Source organism: Borostomias antarcticus (assembly GCF_949987555.1).
Source record: "Borostomias antarcticus genome assembly, chromosome: 13".
NCBI classification, from domain to species: domain Eukaryota; kingdom Metazoa; phylum Chordata; class Actinopteri; order Stomiiformes; family Stomiidae; genus Borostomias; species Borostomias antarcticus.
The window spans coordinates 6,998,198-7,016,967 of NC_140246.1; the positions used below are offsets into that span (position 1 = coordinate 6,998,198).

Sequence of the window (18,770 nt, forward strand, 5' to 3'; positions counted from 1 at the left end):
CTTCTGTTGTCTGATAGTGATGTTGTGTGATGGTGTCTCTTGTGTGATGGTGCCTGTTGTATGATGGTGTCTGTTGTCCAATGGTGACTGTTGTGTGACTGTGATGGTGTCTGTTGTGTGAGGATGTCTGTCGTGTGACGGTGTCTGTTGTGTGAGGATGTCTGTCGTGTGACGTTGTCAGTTGTGTGATGATGTTCGTCGCGTGACTGTGTGTTGTGTTTCCAGACCAACGGGCACGGGTCAGTGGCGGGGGACGTGATCTACCAGGAGCGACTCTCGCGGCTGGAGAGCGACAAGGAGTGTCTCGTCCTCCAGGTGTGCGCGAGCAAACACCGTCTCACGAGGTCACAATCAAGCTACAGCTACTACACTGTAGTACGACTGTTGTCTCGTTGGCTTTCTGCCTGTTATTGATGCCTAGAGACGAATAACCATGTGTGTTTGGATTTTGGGGGGGAGCGCTTGAACAGTAACAGATGTACAGACCATCCTAATAATATTTTGTGTGAATGATATACAACACTTGCAAGACACACGGTCTTCTATGTAACGCTATGCTTTTAACCCTCGTTTGATGTCGGGGTCAGAAGGCACTGAGGTTACGAAACAGTAACACAACCGTAAATGGAAATGGCACTTATATGGATATTCGTTTGTAGGCTTCTTGGCACCCATCTAGGCATGAATCACAGTCTAGAGTTTCTACAGACTACGTACCACGAAGAAGAAACGTGTGGTCGGTGCGCGGTGACGTGTGTGTGTGCGATGACCGTGTGGTCCGTGGTGGTGACGCAGGCGTGTGTTAGATGACCGTCGTCTCTCCTCCCGTCCAGGTGAGCGTGCTGACTGACCAGGTGGAGGTGCAGGGGGAGAAGATCAGGGACCTGGACATGTGCCTGGAGGAACACCGAGAGAAGCTCGACGCCACAGAGGAACTGCTACAACAGGTGTGCGTGCGTGTATGTGCGTGCGTGCGTGTGTGTGTGTGTGTGTGTCTGCAGGGGGGGTGTGTGTCTGCAGCAGGATGTCACAGGATGGACATTATTGACCTGGTGGTGACCCTTTGTATTTTTGGAGACATTTATCACAGTTGGGACTGTGAAAAAAGCAAATATTTTCAATTTCATTTTTTTTACTGATGTCAAAGGAAACAGACATTTACTGTACCTAAGCCTGTAGTTGTGTGCAGCCTAAGTGTGTCATGGAGTCCTGTCTGAGACTGTGTGTTCTATGCTTAGGAGCTGCTGAATCAGTCAGCCCTGGAGACACAGAAGCTGGAACTGATGACCGAGGTCTCCAGCCTGAAACTGAAGCTGACTGCTGTGGATAGAGAGCGGAGGGATAGTGAGGTATAGAGATGCAACACACACACGCATAGATAGCATGCAGATCTTGGCAGCCACACAGACGGTTTAATGACTCCAGATCCCATGCGGAGTTTGGTCTCGGCCCATTTCGGAGTCCCTGCTCCACCATCCGTCATGCGGTGCCTGGACGGCTTCGGCCCACAGGGAGAGAGAGAGCTGCCCAAAAACACCCCCACTCCTGCAGTCCATTTCCCCTCATAAAGTCTCCTTGCCCCTTCCCCGCCCCCCCCTCCTCCTCCTCCTCCTCCCTCCCCAGAGAGTCTGAGAGACTCAGGATTTCCACTCACGCTGTCGGTTCACCAGCGAGCCTGGGCCGAGCCTGAGAGGATATTGCCTTCAGAGCGTGTGGGTTTCAGACACAGTAAGCCGAGGGGAGCCGAGCAGAGTGGAAATGCAAAGTCTCACACAGATTTAATGCTTCTTTTGTCCCCTGCTGAGTCCCATTCAGCAATAAATTACACCCCCTCAGAGGTCGATGTATTTCCACTGGCGAACTGTGTTTTTTTTGGAAGGTTTGTTTAAGTTTGTGTCATGAATCACATACCACATTCCTCCGTCAATGATAATACATATTTTGTCCTGAGCTCTTGTCTGTTTATGTAGTAATTGCTCCAAGGTGCAGGAGACGGTATTATCCTTGATTGGGATGAAAGTAGTTCCCTTGTAATTGACTGTAACATTTCCTTGAACTTTCCACATTGGAACAGTTGTCTGAAAATGATCCTTGGTTTTAAAATCCCCCCGCCCCCCCTTCCACAAAAGAAACTGAACCTCTGAAACTCCACAATGTACAATAACACTATCCGATGAACGGTTTCCGACCCCCGGGGCATATGGGTAACGCAGTCCTTTTCTCCCTCAGGGGCTGTACCAGGAAGTGACAGACCTGCGCTTCAGAGTGACCGATATTGAGAATGAAAGACTACAGTGTGAGAAGAAACTCAAGTGCACCAGAGTGAGTCCAGCGCAGCCCGGCTCCGCTAAGACCGCCGAGGGCAATCCGTTGACGTCTGATCGGCCATGACAGTACGGCCGGTCGGATTTCTCACTTTTGTATTATTCATGAAACGCAGCAGTGTAGTTGTTGACGTTTTGTACTTCTTTCACTCCGTTAACTTTCACTCTTTTCACTCACTTCTTTCAGGCTTGTTTTTCCCCCTCATTTTCTCCTCTCATCTCCTCCTCCTCCTCCTCCTCCCTCTCTCCTGGCTGACCACCATCTTTCCGCACGCCACGCTAGCCCGTCCAGCCTTGAGAGCCGGGCACCGAGCTCCAGCTGGGGGTGTCCTGAGGTTAATCCTGTAGCCAGGCCTCCTCTGCTCTCTGCCTCTCTCCCTGTGGAACGCTAAACAAACCCTCTCTGTCGCCCCTCTCTGCCCCTCTGACTCGCGCTCCAGTAAGCTTCAAGTAAGCCAAGTGTGTGTTTTCACAACAAGCACATCCTCTTTGCTTCACATGCTCAGTTATGGAAGGTTGCAGTTTTACACAATCCTCCAGACTAGATCAAGTGTACAGACAAGTGGGAGGATGGGGGGGGGGGGGGACGTTGTAGATGACCCTTAACGAGGTCTAGTAAAGTCCACCTGGGCTGTGTTCGCAGTGGAATGTCCAGCTGAGGGTGTGTGTGTGTGTTATGTGTTGTGTGTTGTGTGAGGAGAGCCTCCCCTGGCCCTCCGACTCAATCCGGCCCAACACGCCATGTTGCGGGACGTGCTCCGTCCACGTCTACGCTCGGCATAACGGTCGAGTTTCTAGCCTCCGAGGATCCAACTCTCACGCTAGAAACCCACCGTTATCCCCCCCCCTTCCCCGCACGTTAAGCCCTCGTGCCCAGCCCGATTTGTAGCCGCGGTCCCCGGCATCTGTTCCTCTCCCTCACAGGACGAGCTGCTGAGCCTGCAGGAGCAGCTGGACGAGAGGGAGGCGGAGCTACAGAGGCTGCGAGCCGAGACCGGGGCGGGGTTCCCGAGACCAGACAGAACCGACGGAGGAGACAAAGGTGGGGGAGGAGGGGAGGGCGGGGGCGCGGGCGACGCTCCCAATCGGTCGTCTGGAAATCTCATCCGTTTTGCAGTCCTCCGTGATATTTCGACGGGGTTTAAACAGGATCACTCCATCATCTCGGCCTCTAGATGTTCACTCCCCCCCAAGCATGTAGCTATAACTCCTTAGTCGAAAAATAAGTAGGGGAATTCCCCCCCCAGAAGGGCGGCGTTCACTCCATACCACACATCAGGTAATCACCCGCAGACCTGCAGAACCTCTGAGGAGCATACAGGCTTTCTGTGCCTCCCACCTCCCAGATCTCCCATGTCTGCAGGCTTCACGCTGCACATGTTTGGACAGGATCTCTCAACCTGCTGCTCACTGTCTTATCAGTGGAGGAATGCACTTTTTGCGTAAGAGTCTGTAAATATGTCACATTCTGCCGCACTCCCCTGCGGTCGATCAACACGGTCACGGCTCTTCTTTGTCCTGGCCCCCGCAGTGGTGGAACGACCTGCCCACTGACGTCTGGACAGCTGCCCATCTTTCGCCGCAGGCTCAAAACTAATCTCTTCAAGAAGTACTACAATGATCCTCCTTCTTAATCACCTATTGTATTTTAGATTGCTATTCTTCTCTTGCATTCAGCACTAGATTATGCTCTTAGTCACTTGTTTCAGAAAGGAGATGCAGTTCTGGCAATTAGTAGTACTTTGACGTTGAATGCAATTATTGCAAGTCGCTTTGGATAAAAGCGTCAGCTAAATGACTAATGTAATGATAATTGTTGAGCGCGGCTGGCTTCGTGTAGAGACTTCAGACGCACGGCTCAGGCATGTGAAGAGTGCGTTTCTCCACTGAGGGGGCGGGCCTTCCTGTTTTCCAGATGCAGAGATGCTGAGGACGAAGAGGGCGCTGGAGTCCCTGATGTCAGCCAATGATGAGAAGGTACAGTGGAGATGGTTATCCAATGGATGTTTGAGAGGAATGGTTTGATTGACTCAAGGTCTCTTTGTCAAACTGACGCAATACCTTCCTACGACTGATAGGAGCGGAGGATAGAGGAGCTGCAGGAGTCGGTCACACGCTACAAGATGGTCCAGGATATGGTGAAGGGTAAGAAGGGTTGATGACTTTGGACATGAGAAGTTTGAGCACGAGTGTTCGACAAACGGGTCCCTAGTTTTGTGTCACATTCACAACTAACCCCCCCTGTCCCTCCCCCTCCTCCCCCAAGATAAATTGAGTGAAGACGATTATGACGACATCCCGGACGACGTGTCCCCCTCGATTCACGTCGCCATGGAAATGGACAGGGCCGCGGTCCAGGAGAAGGCGGAGACAGGAAGGCGGTCTGACGGGGTAAACGCCGCTCCCTGTCATAACAGTTCACACACAGGATGGACCCCAGACGCAACCTTCTGTCTGAAATGCGTTCAGTGTAGCCTCCCCATAAAATGCTCCTCCTCCTCCTCAGCAATGTTTTGGTGCCTGGTTCATTTAACCATATTCACTGACGTTCCTTCTACGTTTTAATGTTATTTCAATCTTGTCAGGGAGTTGCATGTGTAGCAGTGCTGTCGGAGGACGAGCAGGAGAGGCCCCAGGCTAGTGAAAGGTAACGCTTGTGTTTGAACTTGCACTGTTTATTCACACTTTCTCTGCACTGCCATGTTTATGTCTCATTCACTCTACGTTTTCCCTCACTCACTCCCAACGGGGCTTGACTGTCCCTCTCATTACAGTCCCACAGATGAGTCGAGTAACGTTAGCCCCAGCCACACAACCAGCAGCACTGAACAGGTAAGGACGGCCTGACTCGGCACGCACTGGTCATCAGGTCATCAGGTTACGACGCGTACCGCGTGAGGGGTTAGTCCGTACCGCAGCGGCGCCGGTTCGAAGCCGGCCCGGGCTCTTTGCTGCATGTCTTTCCCCACAACACATGCAAGACATATGTACACGAGGGTTCTCATGGGAGAGTTGACTTATTGAACACATCCAACTCTCGTGTTTAAACACACACACACACACACACACACGGCCCAGTCACGCAGACACAGGGACACGTCATTGTCTCTTATCTGCCAGGAAGCGCTGAGTCACTGAGCCCCTCCGCTCGGCTGAGTGGCCCCTCACTGTCTGGGTGAATGGCTGTCAGAGTAGATTAGCCTCCCTGCGTGTCAGGGTCTTGAGTGCAGGGCAAAGATAGTGGTGCTGCCCTACCGCCACCTAGTGGTGCAACACTATAACTGCAGTAGGACAGTTTTAGAATTGATTAAATGGGACTTGCTTAAATGGAGAGGGAAACAACCAATGGCGTTGCTGAAGAAAAACAAGCTACATTTTTAAGTATATGCTCATACGTTTAAGTTTCCATTTTTTATTCACAGATCAAAACCAAGGAGGAGGAGGCGAGTCCCCCTTCCCCCTCTGCCTCCAAGCCAAACGACACTGGTGACGAGAGCTTCGGCACCAAGAAAGCCCGCTCCTCTTTTGGCCGCGGCTTCTTCAAGATGCGCGGAGGCAAGAGAACGGCCAGCGCCCCGAACCTGGGTGAGCCCCCCGCCCGGGCCCGGCCCCGGCCCCCCACTTGATCCCCTGCTCTCCTCATTCACAACATTCTGTGTCCCACGTCATACTCCATATAATCCGTTTTTTCTATTTGAACGCACAAGTATGGTTTCCTGTCTCTCGTCTTCACTCCCTACCACCGTTTCATGTGTATTTATGTGTCTGTCCTCCTCTCTCTGGCTCATATCTTTTTGAGTTCTGTCTGTGCACTCTCTCTCCCCCCACCACCCCTCTATCTCTTCCCCCACCCTCTCTTATCTCTCTCTCTCTCTGTCTCTCCCCCTCTCTCGTGTCTCCCACGGTACTGGTACTACTGTATGATGTGAAGACCGCAGCCGGAGTGCCAGTGCACCTACGTTAGGTACGGTAGAACGCAGCAGGGCCCCCCGTCATGCGCAGACGGCCCAGGCGTGCAGTATGGCAGCTCGGGATGACACAGCTGGATGTGTGCAGGGATACTGACCACAGCAGCGGGACCATTAGCTCCTACGACCTGACCCACCCCCCCCCCCCCCCCACAGCACGGGCCAAATACTCAGGCCTGTGTTTTGTATGGTCTGTTCATACCCAGACTATTTCAGGTCAGCTGGTGAATGGTCCTGGTCCCGCTCCTGTGTGGGTATCTTTTGATATCTTCCTATCTTGGTCTTTCTCTCTGGTTTCACTTGAATCGAACAAGTGAACATGTGGCTTTTTCGTGGGTGGTTGCTTGCGTGTGCATCAGAGTGTTTCAGGGTTTCAGCGCCCTCCTGCTTGTGTGATTGTGTAGCATCCCATCTCTCAATCCTTACCCCACTAAACCACATCCAGCTGTCCCTTATCCATGACTGACACCATCTGCAATGAAGCCGCTTAACGCTCCCAGTTGTCCTACAAGTTCAAGCTCAAAACAAAAAGTTTGAGCTATCAAAGAGTCGGTCGTTTCTTCAACCAATCCTTTGCATGTGCGGATTGAGTCCCAATGCTTCCGAGTGTTTTTTTTTTTGTGTTTTTTTTCTGGGTGTGTTGTGCTCCGGTGGTGACGATTAGTGGGAGGTGTAGTTCGTAAGTGCCGGCGGCCATTCGAGTTTAGTCGACCATTTCGGTAGTCCTTGACCTTTGGCCGCCACGCTGACTGGCGTTTGTTTACAGCAGAGACGGAGCGCAAGGGCACAGAGCACCTGGACCTGGCGGGACCCCCGCCACGCAAGACCCCGGAGGGAGACGGCACCCACACCCTGCCCGCCTCGCCAGAGACCAAGAAGAAGACCAGCGGCCTCAAGAAGTTCTTTGGCAGGCGAGACAAACGTTTCTCAACCTTCACTCAATATTAGGAAACAGATTTTGGAATGGGCTTGTTAGCAGATGTTAATGTCCGTTACTTTTCCCCCTCCGCAGGCTGAAGAGAAGCCACTCCACCTCCTTCAGCCTGGACGAGGCGGAGACTGAGTTCAGGAGGGGCGGGGTCAGGGCCACGGCCGGGCCGCGCCTCGGATGGTCACATGACATGCGGAACGGCGCCAAGTAGGTGGAGCTCACACCGGACGGTCGGATGACGAGTTCACTTTTTATTTGTGAATATATATGTCTCGTCAGTTTATTTCTACCTGTGTGTTGAGAGAATAGAAACCGACCATCTCGGCGTTTTCTTACCCTAAACCCCCCCGCTGAGCTCCCCGTCTCTCTCGGTCTGACGACGTACCCCCTCCCCCATCCCCCCAGAGATGCGGACCTCCCCTTCGCGCGGTGGAGCAAGGAGCAAGTGTGCGTGTGGCTGCAGGAGCAGGGCCTGGGGCATCACGTGGGCCACGCCCAGGGCTGGATCCGCTCTGGACACACCCTGCTGCAGGCCTCCCAGCACGACCTGGAGAAGGTAGGGAGCCTGGGAGAGAAATCCCAGTGCTCTGCGCTCACATCATCACGTCACTTCCCGTGGGAATTAACGGGAATAATGGGATTAGACTGGAAATTTATGGGAATTGACAGGAATCAATTCTGTTTTCCAGTTTACTCCTGTTAATTCCCCCAAATTCCCATAAATCCCTGTTAATATTCCCGAATAATATTTATATTCCCATAAATCCCTGTTAATAATATTCTGAATATTACCAGATTTTGCAACCCCAATGCTAAGTAGGCGGCATACCTTGAAGCTACAGTATAGTGAAGCTATATACTGTATATATATATATAACTAGTAAATGTTAGCAGCTCACCTTGGCGTGCGATCGCATGTGTGATTGAGTCCGACTGTCTCCCCAGGAGTTGGGCATCAAACACCACCTTCACAGGAAGAAGCTGCAGTTGGCTCTGCAGTCCCTGGGACCAGACGAGGACCTCCAGGGAAAGCTGGACCACAACTGGGTGACAAGTGAGTGAACATGCTTGTCTGTATAACCTTGACTATAGGACAACCTCTGTTGGGTGTTTTCTACGGAAGAGCATTGGGGCCAACAGTGGTGTTTTGATTTTTTTGATTTTTTTAAGCTTCTGAGTTTAAAGTCAGAAATTCGGACTTTTTTCGGAGATTTTCATAGAAATTCTGACTTAAATCTCAGAAGTTATTTCTGACTTTTTTTCTCAGAAATTCTGACTTTAAACTCAGAAGCTTAAAAAAAAAATAAACTCAGTTGTTGGCCCTAATGCTCTTCCGTAGTTTTCTTTTATACAAAAACATCCGTCCATTTTTTTTGTCAGGGTGGCTGGATGACATCGGCCTGCCGCAGTATAAGAGCCAGTTTGAGGAAGGCCGAGTCGACGGACGCATGCTGCACTACATGACCGTGGTGAGTTCATCACCCTTCGTTGGTGGTGCTTGTCAGCTTGGTTTGACTGGAGGTCGTTTGTATAGAGGCTAGCTGAAGGCTAGCTGTCCTCTCCAAAACCATGTCATCATTGTTTGCCAGCAGTCCTTCCGATTTCAATGCTTTTCTCTCCCTCAGGACGACCTGCTGTCTCTGAAGGTGGGTAGTGTTTTCCACCACCTCAGCATCAAGAGAGCCATCCAGGTCCTCCGCCTCAACTCCTACGAGCCCAACTGCCTCCGACGACGACCCTCTGATGAGGTACGAAACGATGCGATAGATGGAACACGACGTGGTACTGCCCCCCTCGCTTGTCCTCCATGTCCACCCAGTTATTTCCCAAAGTCGCTAGATTCCTGTACTGTGATTACATGCTACGGTCCGGTCGACTTCTCTCAAACGGTCCTCCTCGTCTGTCTCTGGCCAGAACAACATCACGCCAGCGGAGATCTCCCAGTGGACCAACCACAGAGTGATGGAGTGGCTGCGCTCTGTCGACCTGGCGGAGTACGCGCCCAACCTGAGGGGCAGCGGCGTTCACGGGGGGCTCATGGTGAGAATTAAATACAGTTTGGAATAAAACAAATTAGCCTGACACTCAGACTGAATTGCCATTTCGTTTCACTTCATTACTCAGTCTTATCTGAAAGTGATCCCGTTGCAGCCGTTTTCCGAGATGGGCGTTGCCGAGAGAGGGAGTACAAATCACAGCACGCAAAAAAAAAAACTAACAAACACAGGACGCTGATTGGCCTGATTTGAATTCCAACCGTGAAATCACTCTGGACGAGAGCTTTTCCAGACCCTGAAACACGTTATGCAAAATTTAAAGTGGGCGTGCAATCCAGGGACTGGAGCCAGGCTAATACCAAAAGATAGACCAATTCAGGACATTTGAATCAAAATCACTCCTGCTTCCTGGCAACAAAGGGATACGGTAGAAACTGTGTATCCCCCGCCCTCACTGTATGTCCTGCCGGTCTGTGCTCTCTCAGGTGCTGGAGCCCAGGTTCAACGTGGAGACCCTCGCCCTCCTGCTCAACATCCCCCCCAGCAAGACCCTGCTGAGGCGCCACCTGGCCACGCACTTCCAGCTGCTCATCGGCGCCGAGGCCCAGCGGCTGAAGCAGGAGTGTCTGGAGAACCCCGACTACGCCCTGCTCACCGCCACCGCCAAGGTCAAGGTAGGTCGAGGGAATGGTCTCATGATGAGATCCCCGCCTCCGAAAGTGAAAATCTCCAATGAAAAACCTTCGCCGGAACAGCGCCCGAAAACCGACGCTACCAATCAGAACCACTGCCTACATCTCCAATAGGGTGGGATCCGCAGGCGCCACTATGGCAGCCAGTGTTTTGGTCCGCTCTGTTTCGTGTTGTTTTTTCATGTAATTTTGTGTTTTGCGATAAAACCGTCAGTTCCTTCACCAGAGAGGAACTTATGAACATAAGGGGAATCAACTCCTGCGGACTTAATACCCGATTTTCTCATCCCTACCCTGGAAATATTGGACATTTTGGTCAAAGACACTCTGTCTATTGTCCATTCAGTGCGATGGAGACAAAGAGGAAAAAGGGCTCTCGTTCATCTAAGGCGGCACGGAACTCGAATAGCACTACCAGGTATTTTCCTATCAAATGTTCACTCCCTCTGCAATAAAATGGACAAACTCCATCTGCTAGTAGCGAATTACAAGGACTTTTCCTCATCTACTATGCCGAGACCTGGTTGAATGAGTCAACTCTGGACACCGTAGTACAACTCAACGGATTTGAACTATTCAGAGCTGACCGCGAATGCAGGACTCTCCGAGGGGCAATCCTTTTACCACCCCGAGCCTGGGTGAGGGGGCACCCGAGCTATATATCCGGGTACACCTCCAGGAGCCACATCACCATTTCGTTATCCACGACCATCAGGCCACGCATTCCGTTGGGTGCCTGATATATCGGACAGTCCTGGATGACGTGGTCTGCGGTTTGTTCCTCGGCGCCACACTCGCACGCCGTGCGGGATGCCAAGCCCCATCTGTGCATTGATGAGCGGGAGTGTCCGGTCCAGAGACGATTAAGCCTCACCCACGCCGGTCTGTATAGGTCCATCCTGGTGGGGGAAGGACCAGCGGCCGGGATAAAATCACGGAGTCTGGAGGTGTTCGCACACCAGGTGTGGTCCGCCCATCCTGCCTCGCTGATGTTAAGATCTCTGCATTGCTGCAGGAGATCCCGTGCGGCAGGCACAAAAGGGTGTCTCAACTTGAGACGCCGGGGAGGCTCCGTTGTTGCAGTGAGCCTGTCGTGGAGCAGGTGGTTAAGCTCCACGACCCGGTAGGCGAGATGTGCTGTGGTTCCTGTGCGGCGGACGCCAGCGGGCTGGATGCCTGCAAGGATGGGAAGGTTGTCCACAGGAGTGGGACGCAGGCACCCTGTCATGATGCACAAGGCTTCGTTGATAGGCGGATCGATGAGGCGGGTGTGAGCGCTGCAACACCACACCGGTGCGCAATATTAGAGTAGTAGAGTAGGGTATAAAATCTTGATACACGGAAGAATCCTGGGACTCTAACGAACTGGCCACCTTCTTAACAATTAGGGAGAGTCCCCCAACACCTGCCTTAGAAGAACGATGGACAAATTGTAAGGATTGGATGAGGCTTGACTGAACAAACAATTGACTCTCTTGAGTGACGGACGGCGAGGTCTCCGCTCTCTTCTCTCTCATTTTTATAAGAACAGATTTTTGCTCAGTTCACCAAGTCGTCGATCTGTAGAGCCTTGCGGTGTATGAAGTCTACAGAGCTACCAGACCTGTTGCTAGATTAATTAGTAACGGTCTGTTAGTAAAGTGGTGACTGAGTTCAGAACATTTTTGATCTTTTTTGTCGATCAGATCAGAGGTATGCAATCCTTCTCTGCACCGAATGATCAAGGAGAAGAGGCTGTGAGCCTCCCCTGCGTTGTGGAACTGGCGACGCATACTCTCCACCAGCAACAAGCGAATGGGGCAATCCCCTTCTGTAACTGAGTTTAAAGGCATAAAGAGAAGCAATCTCCCTTCTGAGTCATTAAATCGGACACCATGAGACGCTGATGTCGCGGAGCAGCGTGTGAGTAGAGCACAAAAATAAACTACTGTACTGTCATGGTAACTCCGTCCCCACCCTCCAACCACGAGAAGCGGAAGTCACGTCCACTCAGGATCAGGCCGTTGGCTCACCAGTCAAAACTGGTCATCGTTTCGTCAAAAATCCCTTCCAAGGTCCATTTGGTTCTGTAGGTACGGGGTTGTAAAGGGAGTTTTTATGAAGATGGGACATCTTTTAGATCCTCTCTCTCTAACCAGGTATCCATTATTATATGTTGATTTGATATAATTACATCCCATATATTGCATGAATCTGCCTAGCAATATTTCTATTATTTTCTATTATTCTAAATAAAACGCATATTGAGCATTATCTCCTGTCATTCACTTTTCAATAAATGGGTTAGCCATTTTAAATACAGTACGTACTTAAGGTCATGTAAAAGGTTAGGTGAAGCATGTCAAAGGCTACTGTAATTATTATTGATTACCTCTGCTAGTAAAAGACACCCTTAGGACTAAAGTATATTAGTCGTTAAAACCATTCCCAGCAACCACACCAACATTCATCTCATGGAGAAGAGCAGTCGTTAACCAGTAGCGACCCCTGATGGTATCTCCCTTCTCAGGTCATGGGGGGGGGGGGGGGGGGGTGCAGGATGCAGACTGTTGGAGGACTGGGTCTCGTCGAGTCTTCTCGTCCTGCCCGAGTCAAAAACCCACACTTGGGTCAGCGTATTGTTTAGAGACTGACTCGTGAGTCTAGCCGAGGACCTCTCAAGCACGGCCAGTTGAAGCCTTGTGTACTTGAGGGGGTAGTTGAAGGTTGAATTGGCGCCTGTCCTGGCTGTGTTCTCGTGCAATCCAGATATTATTTGTCTCTTGAAGTCTTCCTCTCGTACTGTCCTCTACGTATAGATATGGTTTGCATCATAATGCTCATACTTTTCATGTAAGGTGTCTGCTCACTGCCCCAACCAATGCCAACCAACACCAATGTTGGATTGGTGCGCCATGTTGGTTGGTGACTGCATTGGTTGGATGGATTTTGCAGCTGGATTTTTAACTTCCAACATTCTAACAACTGCTGCCAACTTTTGGGTGTTGGTTGGGACAATGTGCAGGGCAGGCAAGTTTTCTAGCAACAACAAAAATGGTGACGAAATGCTATTAAGCAATCTGACTTTTTACCCAGACACTATTTGGCAACCCGGACACATTTTGGCACCATTACTGACTCTCTCCTCCTGCGTCTCCGCCTCCCAGCCCAGACGACTGTCGTTCGGCAGCTTCGGGACCCTCCGCAGGAAACGCCAGGAGGACACCGAGGAGTACGTGTGCCCCATGGACGTGGAGATGCCCAAGAGCAGCAGCTTCCAGAGGGGCCTGAGGATCTACGGGGGCGACCTCGACCAACTGGAACAGGTACTGTGTCTATGGGGGAAGTTGAGAACCGTAGTCCCGTAGCGCCCTGAGCGAGGCCCTTGAACCCAGATATGAACTCCGCAGCTGCCCCCCCCCCTGCTCCTCTGTGTGCAAACACAGACAGCTGCTCTAAATTCAGGATGCAGGTGGGATAGTAAATCATCTTCTTTCATCATCTTATTCTGCAATGGAACTTCTATGAGCACAAAATAATCTTCAGTTATACTGTAAGCAGAATTATGAATACCATTCTGTTTGGATTCTGTTTTGGAGATGGTGTTCTCTCTCTTGTTTTGATAGATGGAGGATTCAGAGGGGACAGTGAGGCAGATAGGCGCGTTCTCCGAGGGCATCAACAACCTGACGGTGAGACCATTAAAAAACAAGAGCTCTGTCTCAGTGGTGCTCCACAGCAAAAGAACAACAACCACAGAAGCAGCTCTTCAGGCTCCCTCAGGCTAGACAAGAAGTTAGAATAATGAGGGGGAAAACGGCACAGGTTAAAGGTGTGCGCGTCTGTGTTTTTGCAGAGCATGCTGAAGGAGGATGAGTTTTTTCTGGAGATCTCCCCCGAGGCCAGCGTGACAGACGAGGACTCCAACGTGTGAAGGAGTAGTTGGCCTGCCGTCGCCATGCCAACCGAGCGCTGTGAAGCGGAACAAACTGTGCCAACATTAAATCACCCCCATGGCTGAGCACACACACACTTTGAGACACATGCCCAGTATAATTTCATTTGTGAAATTAGCATTCCCAAGCATTGTCTCAATCTCCCAAGTGTGTATTTATTTAAGTATTATTTAAGTTGTCCAAATGTACTGCATTAAATTGTACTGCTGAGAAAAGCGTTATGCATTATACACCTATGCATTTATTGTATTAGGGTCAATCTGTCTGAAGACCCCCTTGAGTATTACATTATGCACAACTTATTTTTAGAACTCTCTCCCCTCACCTCACTTGTGGGACACATCACCATGACGCCACAGTTGGTCAAAACATAACCATGGATAAACAGATGGAGATCTCCCATCTGTTCAGGGTGCTACTAGATGAATATTATCTACGTTTCCATGTGTCCTAGATGCATTTCTTGTTACCTGAACCTGTCCCATTTTGTCACAGAAAGCTACACCTGGTAATCCAATATTCTATAGAACTGTTCAAACAGTCTACCACCACAGTAGTGATATTGTTATGCAAGCCTTAACCATATCAGTGATGAACACTATATGTACTATGTACTGTTTTATGCTTTTTTATATTGTCAATAAAATATTAATACTGTAAAGGGGTTACTTCTTTTCAGTGCTTTCAGCTGTCAGTTCTGATTATTCTCTTTTTCCAGCACAATATACAGTAATGCAACTTCAACAGCTTTATTTTATTTGTCACAACAATCAACAGCTGACAATGACTGGTAAGCCAAGGACAGTCAATATGGATGCCAGTGACAGATTCAACAAAAGATATCACCCTTTTCATTTGTTTTGATACGTTTCTGTGACACGTCCAAAAATTAAGTGCTCTTTAGAACTTAAAAAGGAAGTTTGCGTGATAGAAATGGAAGCAATGAATCGACATAACGGCAACTGCATATAAAAATATATATCAACCAAAGACATGCTAATATTAAGGCACTCAAGAATGTTACGAACCACAAACATCTGTTGACCACTGAGATGTAGAGTTGCCTCCCTGGCCATGGGTGCTCCGCTATAGTCAAATACATCTGTTGACAACTGTCTTAATGGTTGGATGTTTCAGGTAATTCTGTTTCAAGCAGAGGCCATGATTGCATTCAGTCAATGAGAATATCTGAATGAGGCCACAATTAACAGATTAAGCTTTGAGCACTATACACTTGCTTCATGGTAGAACCACTATGAAGTGAAGACGGCAAAAAAAGGTCTGCACTGATTGTGTAGATTAGTAACGTGAAACAAACGGATCCAACGTTGAGGCAAGCAGTGCTTTACATGCTTTTGAGCAGGACTCATAACTTAGCCTTTGGGCACCCTTTATTTGCCTCAAAAACCTGTCTTCTAGGAAAATCAGGACTTTAGAAGGCAAATCTCTGGCTGCTGGAGTGGCCAACTTTCTCAAGGTTGGGGTTGGCGGCAAACTGAATCATAGGAGGGGGGCCGCACATGAGGATGAGGGTGTCGTCTGCAGGCGGCGGCAGGTGATCTCTCACCATGTCCTCGCTTATGAAACCCTGGCTGTACTCCCAGTCTAAAACACAGAGGACAGAAGTTAAACAAGCCGAAGGGATGATGAAGGTGCAAAACCTAGGTTAGGTTTATGTTTCAATCCTTTTTAAAAACCCAGTGGATGACACATTTCTACACATCACCAATGTGGATTCCCATTTGGCATTGTAACATTTTTCTGTTTGTCAACATACTGAAGTATTAAAAATTGTTAGGGGTTTTCCGTACCCTCCGGGGCCCTGTCCAGTGTGAACCACAGTTTGAATCGTTCAGGATTGGCTACCAGGATGTCCTCCAACTCAGGCCGCAGCAGGATGTCTTTTACAGTCTGTTGGGACCCAGGAGAGAGGAGGGTATTATTAGGAGCAGACCCATGACTCACTCATCCCACATGAACTCTCTTTGGGATGAACTCTCTTTGGGGATACAGTTAGCTAGATTAGAGGATCTCATGCTGCAGGGCATACATGTCAAAATCCCGTTTCCTGAGTCTAAGTGTATTAATACTGTGACCCTTGCATTGACCTCAGATGCACTCTGTTTAGGTGTGGCATGAAGCTCACCTGGTTGGCAAAGAGCAGGTGGCACACTGTCAGGTCCTCGGGATCCTTCATCAAAGCTGTGATGATCTGCAGCATGGGGGTGATCCCTATAGTAAAAAAAACATGTATGTACCATGTACCTTTGGGCACAAATTAAGCTTAGAGACGGATATAGCTTACCTGTTCCCCCTGCGATCATGCCCACGTGCTTGGCTTTTTTCATTGTGGGGGGTGCTTTTTTGTCTGCTTGAATGGCAAACACTCCTGTAGAAATAAGTAATGAAAGTGAGCTAACACCAAAACAAAAGAAAAGAAATGGAATTTGAAATTATTTTAACAATCTTCACTAATCACTAGAGAGCATGTAAATACCTACTTCATTACATGTCCATTTTGGGACTGCACAAAGTCTCATTTCTAGACATGGAGTCTGTCATAATAAAACAGTTGTGTAAATCTTGTCAGCCAAAGACTGACCTACTGACCTGCTAATATTGTGCAAAAGTAGCAATCATTACCACAACTACAGCATGGAGCCAAAAAATGCTCACCTTTTCCCTTGTAGACCAACAGACCGCTGGGTCCTCTGAAGTCAATTGTGTCATCGATCCGCAGGCTCTCCAAGTACTGCGACATCTTCCCACCCTCTGGAAACTTGGGGTGAACGTTCTTGAAGTAAATCTGGAAATTAAGTAGAGTACACTTACACGTGGGTAAAAATGTATGAATAGAACGTTTATTTGCCATGTGTAACAACAGGTACAGGTACATTGGAATTCTTGACATCACTTGTCCTTACAGTATCTTATCAGCACTAATCAGATCCTCATTCCAGGCCTAGGTACGCAGCTAGACATTTAAAGGTCCCTCGTTCTTCAAGACTTAATTCAGATCATTTCCAATCTCTATCTACCTTGACCACCAAGACTACTTTGCCTTTGTCGTCGTCACTCGACACTGGTGTGTACGGCCTGACCACCAGATGGCCGTCCACTCTCGCAGACAGGTATATGTGTTGTCCTGGGTATCAAAACACAAACTCATGAAAGCAATATAGTGAAGATAGATAGCACCTAAAATATACTGAGGATGATCTTTTGTTTGTTTGAGCTATTCACTATAGAGTGCAGCCTGCTTACCAATGGGAAGCCCAAGGACATGATCGGCGCTGGGTAGAGCGAAATGGAATCTCCTTGTGTCGTGGCTGACGATCTGTAAGAGGAACGCAACACCTTGTTCGTAGTACCGTAGTAACGTAGTACCTCTAATCCAGTATGTTTAACTGTATCAACAGACTGTACAAGACCATGGGATCGAGACAAGTTTGGGTATTGTATTAAGAAACAACACACACAAAGGATTCTGAGTAGAGCAGAACCCATGAGGGGCTAATTGAGAAAGACCCATTTGACTGACGTTAAAACGTGATCCACAATAAAACATTTAGCCCCACAGTCCAGGTTCCAAAACGAGTAATTACCTCTTTGTCTATTAGCCGTAAGGGATACTTGATGTTGGGGTCCTCTAAGGTAATAGCAGCTCTCTTCTTACGGGAAAAAATACGCAGGATGAGGTTGATAATGCCTTCCAAACCGCTGCGAATGAGCTATTTTTGTGGAAAAGAGAGTGGTCAGTCAGTCACTGTACGTTACCAGTAGAGCTTAAGGGTTTCATTGAACATAGATAAGAAGTGAAGCCATCACATACAACATTGCTATGTAATTGTTCCAGTCTAGGGTGACTACCCTGACATGGAGGGGAGTGGATAGCTAGATGAAGTAGCACTAGGTGGAGCTACAGTAGCTATACAAAGCCGGGGATCCCTCATTGGCTCATACTAGTGACCCTACAGTAGTGATGTCATGGTGGCGCCACGCCACTATCCACACCCCGACATCAAATAGCACGCACTTATTAGCTAGCAGACTAGATTCAGATGACATGACAATTGTACTGCTGGTGCGTTCGGCATGGGTTTGCAGATGAACTGATGCAAGGGACAAGGCAATAGGTTATATTTCTTGCCAAGTACGTGCATCTAACCAAGGAATATCTTCAGTAGCTCTACATTTTGCTTTGAGTCATTTGTTCCGTATTGTGTGCTTGCAAGAAGTACAGTAGTGGCACCCTTTCGCTACTTGCAATGACACAGACACGAGACAACGTCAGCCAGCCTGCAAATTCACTTAGTCAAGTCTGAAATGTTTGCTAGAAGCTAATGATAATGTGAACACCGAGCAAGCTAGCTAACTTCTAACGTATGCTACTTTAATTTCGAGCTGTGGTATCTAACGTTACCGTCGAAGGGATGGTCCAAAGAGATTACTTGCTGGTTTCAAAGTAGACTGTTATACTTACACCAATGATGTATGACAGCATCTTTTTTGGCACCTTTCAAGGCAGTGAGCATGTAGAAGAGAACGATGCTTCCGTGAATGAATTCGGTTCCAAAGCTTGTGCTGTGTGAGCTGTCAAGTCTCGCTTGTCATTCTCTCACATCTTTCAAAATAAAAGTCCTTGCACACTCAGGTTGCATGAAACGAGGTTCGGGTAGGGTAGTCCATACAAGGTCAGTTGAAAGCATAGTGATCAATCATACCAGCCAAACGTAAATGTCATCGGAATTCTGTTATGTAATGTTATATAATGCATCGATTATGATTATGTGACCTTCCAGACATTTTGTCCCAACTGACTCATATCATGCATTTTCAGTACAATCCTGTAGATGGCAGCAAAGACTGTCTGACACCTGGTTACCAACACAATTAAGGCCCTTATCCATTGTATGTTATCCA

General features: G+C 48.9%; 2 protein-coding genes across 6 annotated transcripts in view; one reads left to right on the plus strand and one right to left on the minus strand.

Annotated features, from left to right (window-relative positions):
* Positions 1–14,501, plus strand: part of LOC311316903 (liprin-beta-1-like) — a 30,839-nt gene extending 16,338 nt beyond the window's left edge. For 2 of the 5 annotated variants that reach the window (XM_084447856.1, XM_084447852.1), the window contains 23 exons: positions 226–315; positions 834–947; positions 1,239–1,349; positions 2,230–2,322; positions 3,249–3,366; positions 4,240–4,301; positions 4,403–4,469; positions 4,591–4,715; positions 4,910–4,971; positions 5,099–5,156; positions 5,747–5,909; positions 6,256–6,288; positions 7,059–7,203; positions 7,305–7,430; positions 7,629–7,779; positions 8,169–8,277; positions 8,604–8,692; positions 8,849–8,971; positions 9,138–9,263; positions 9,706–9,894; positions 13,059–13,217; positions 13,518–13,583; positions 13,748–14,501. In XM_084447856.1, the coding sequence (XP_084303982.1) occupies positions 226–315; positions 834–947; positions 1,239–1,349; positions 2,230–2,322; positions 3,249–3,366; positions 4,240–4,301; positions 4,403–4,469; positions 4,591–4,715; positions 4,910–4,971; positions 5,099–5,156; positions 5,747–5,909; positions 6,256–6,288; positions 7,059–7,203; positions 7,305–7,430; positions 7,629–7,779; positions 8,169–8,277; positions 8,604–8,692; positions 8,849–8,971; positions 9,138–9,263; positions 9,706–9,894; positions 13,059–13,217; positions 13,518–13,583; positions 13,748–13,825 (2,457 nt within the window). In that variant the 3' untranslated portion in view covers positions 13,826–14,501. The remainder of the gene's footprint in view (positions 1–225; positions 316–833; positions 948–1,238; positions 1,350–2,229; positions 2,323–3,248; positions 3,367–4,239; positions 4,302–4,402; positions 4,470–4,590; positions 4,716–4,909; positions 4,972–5,098; positions 5,157–5,746; positions 5,910–6,255; positions 6,289–7,058; positions 7,204–7,304; positions 7,431–7,628; positions 7,780–8,168; positions 8,278–8,603; positions 8,693–8,848; positions 8,972–9,137; positions 9,264–9,705; positions 9,895–13,058; positions 13,218–13,517; positions 13,584–13,747) is intronic. The other 3 variants (XM_084447853.1, XM_084447854.1, XM_084447855.1) reach the window with 3 other exon arrangements.
* A 96-nt stretch (positions 14,502–14,597) lies between these two features.
* cyb5r3 (cytochrome b5 reductase 3) lies at positions 14,598–18,460 on the minus strand. The gene is made up of 9 exons (XM_084447872.1): positions 18,331–18,460; positions 17,453–17,578; positions 17,112–17,184; positions 16,886–16,992; positions 16,524–16,653; positions 16,153–16,236; positions 15,994–16,079; positions 15,659–15,758; positions 14,598–15,452 (listed from the first exon to the last, which is right to left on the minus strand). Exons 1-9 carry the CDS (start codon positions 18,349–18,351, stop codon positions 15,280–15,282), a joined length of 900 nt encoding a protein of 299 aa, XP_084303998.1. The 5' UTR covers positions 18,352–18,460; the 3' UTR covers positions 14,598–15,279.
* Positions 18,461–18,770: the final 310 nt, after the last annotated feature.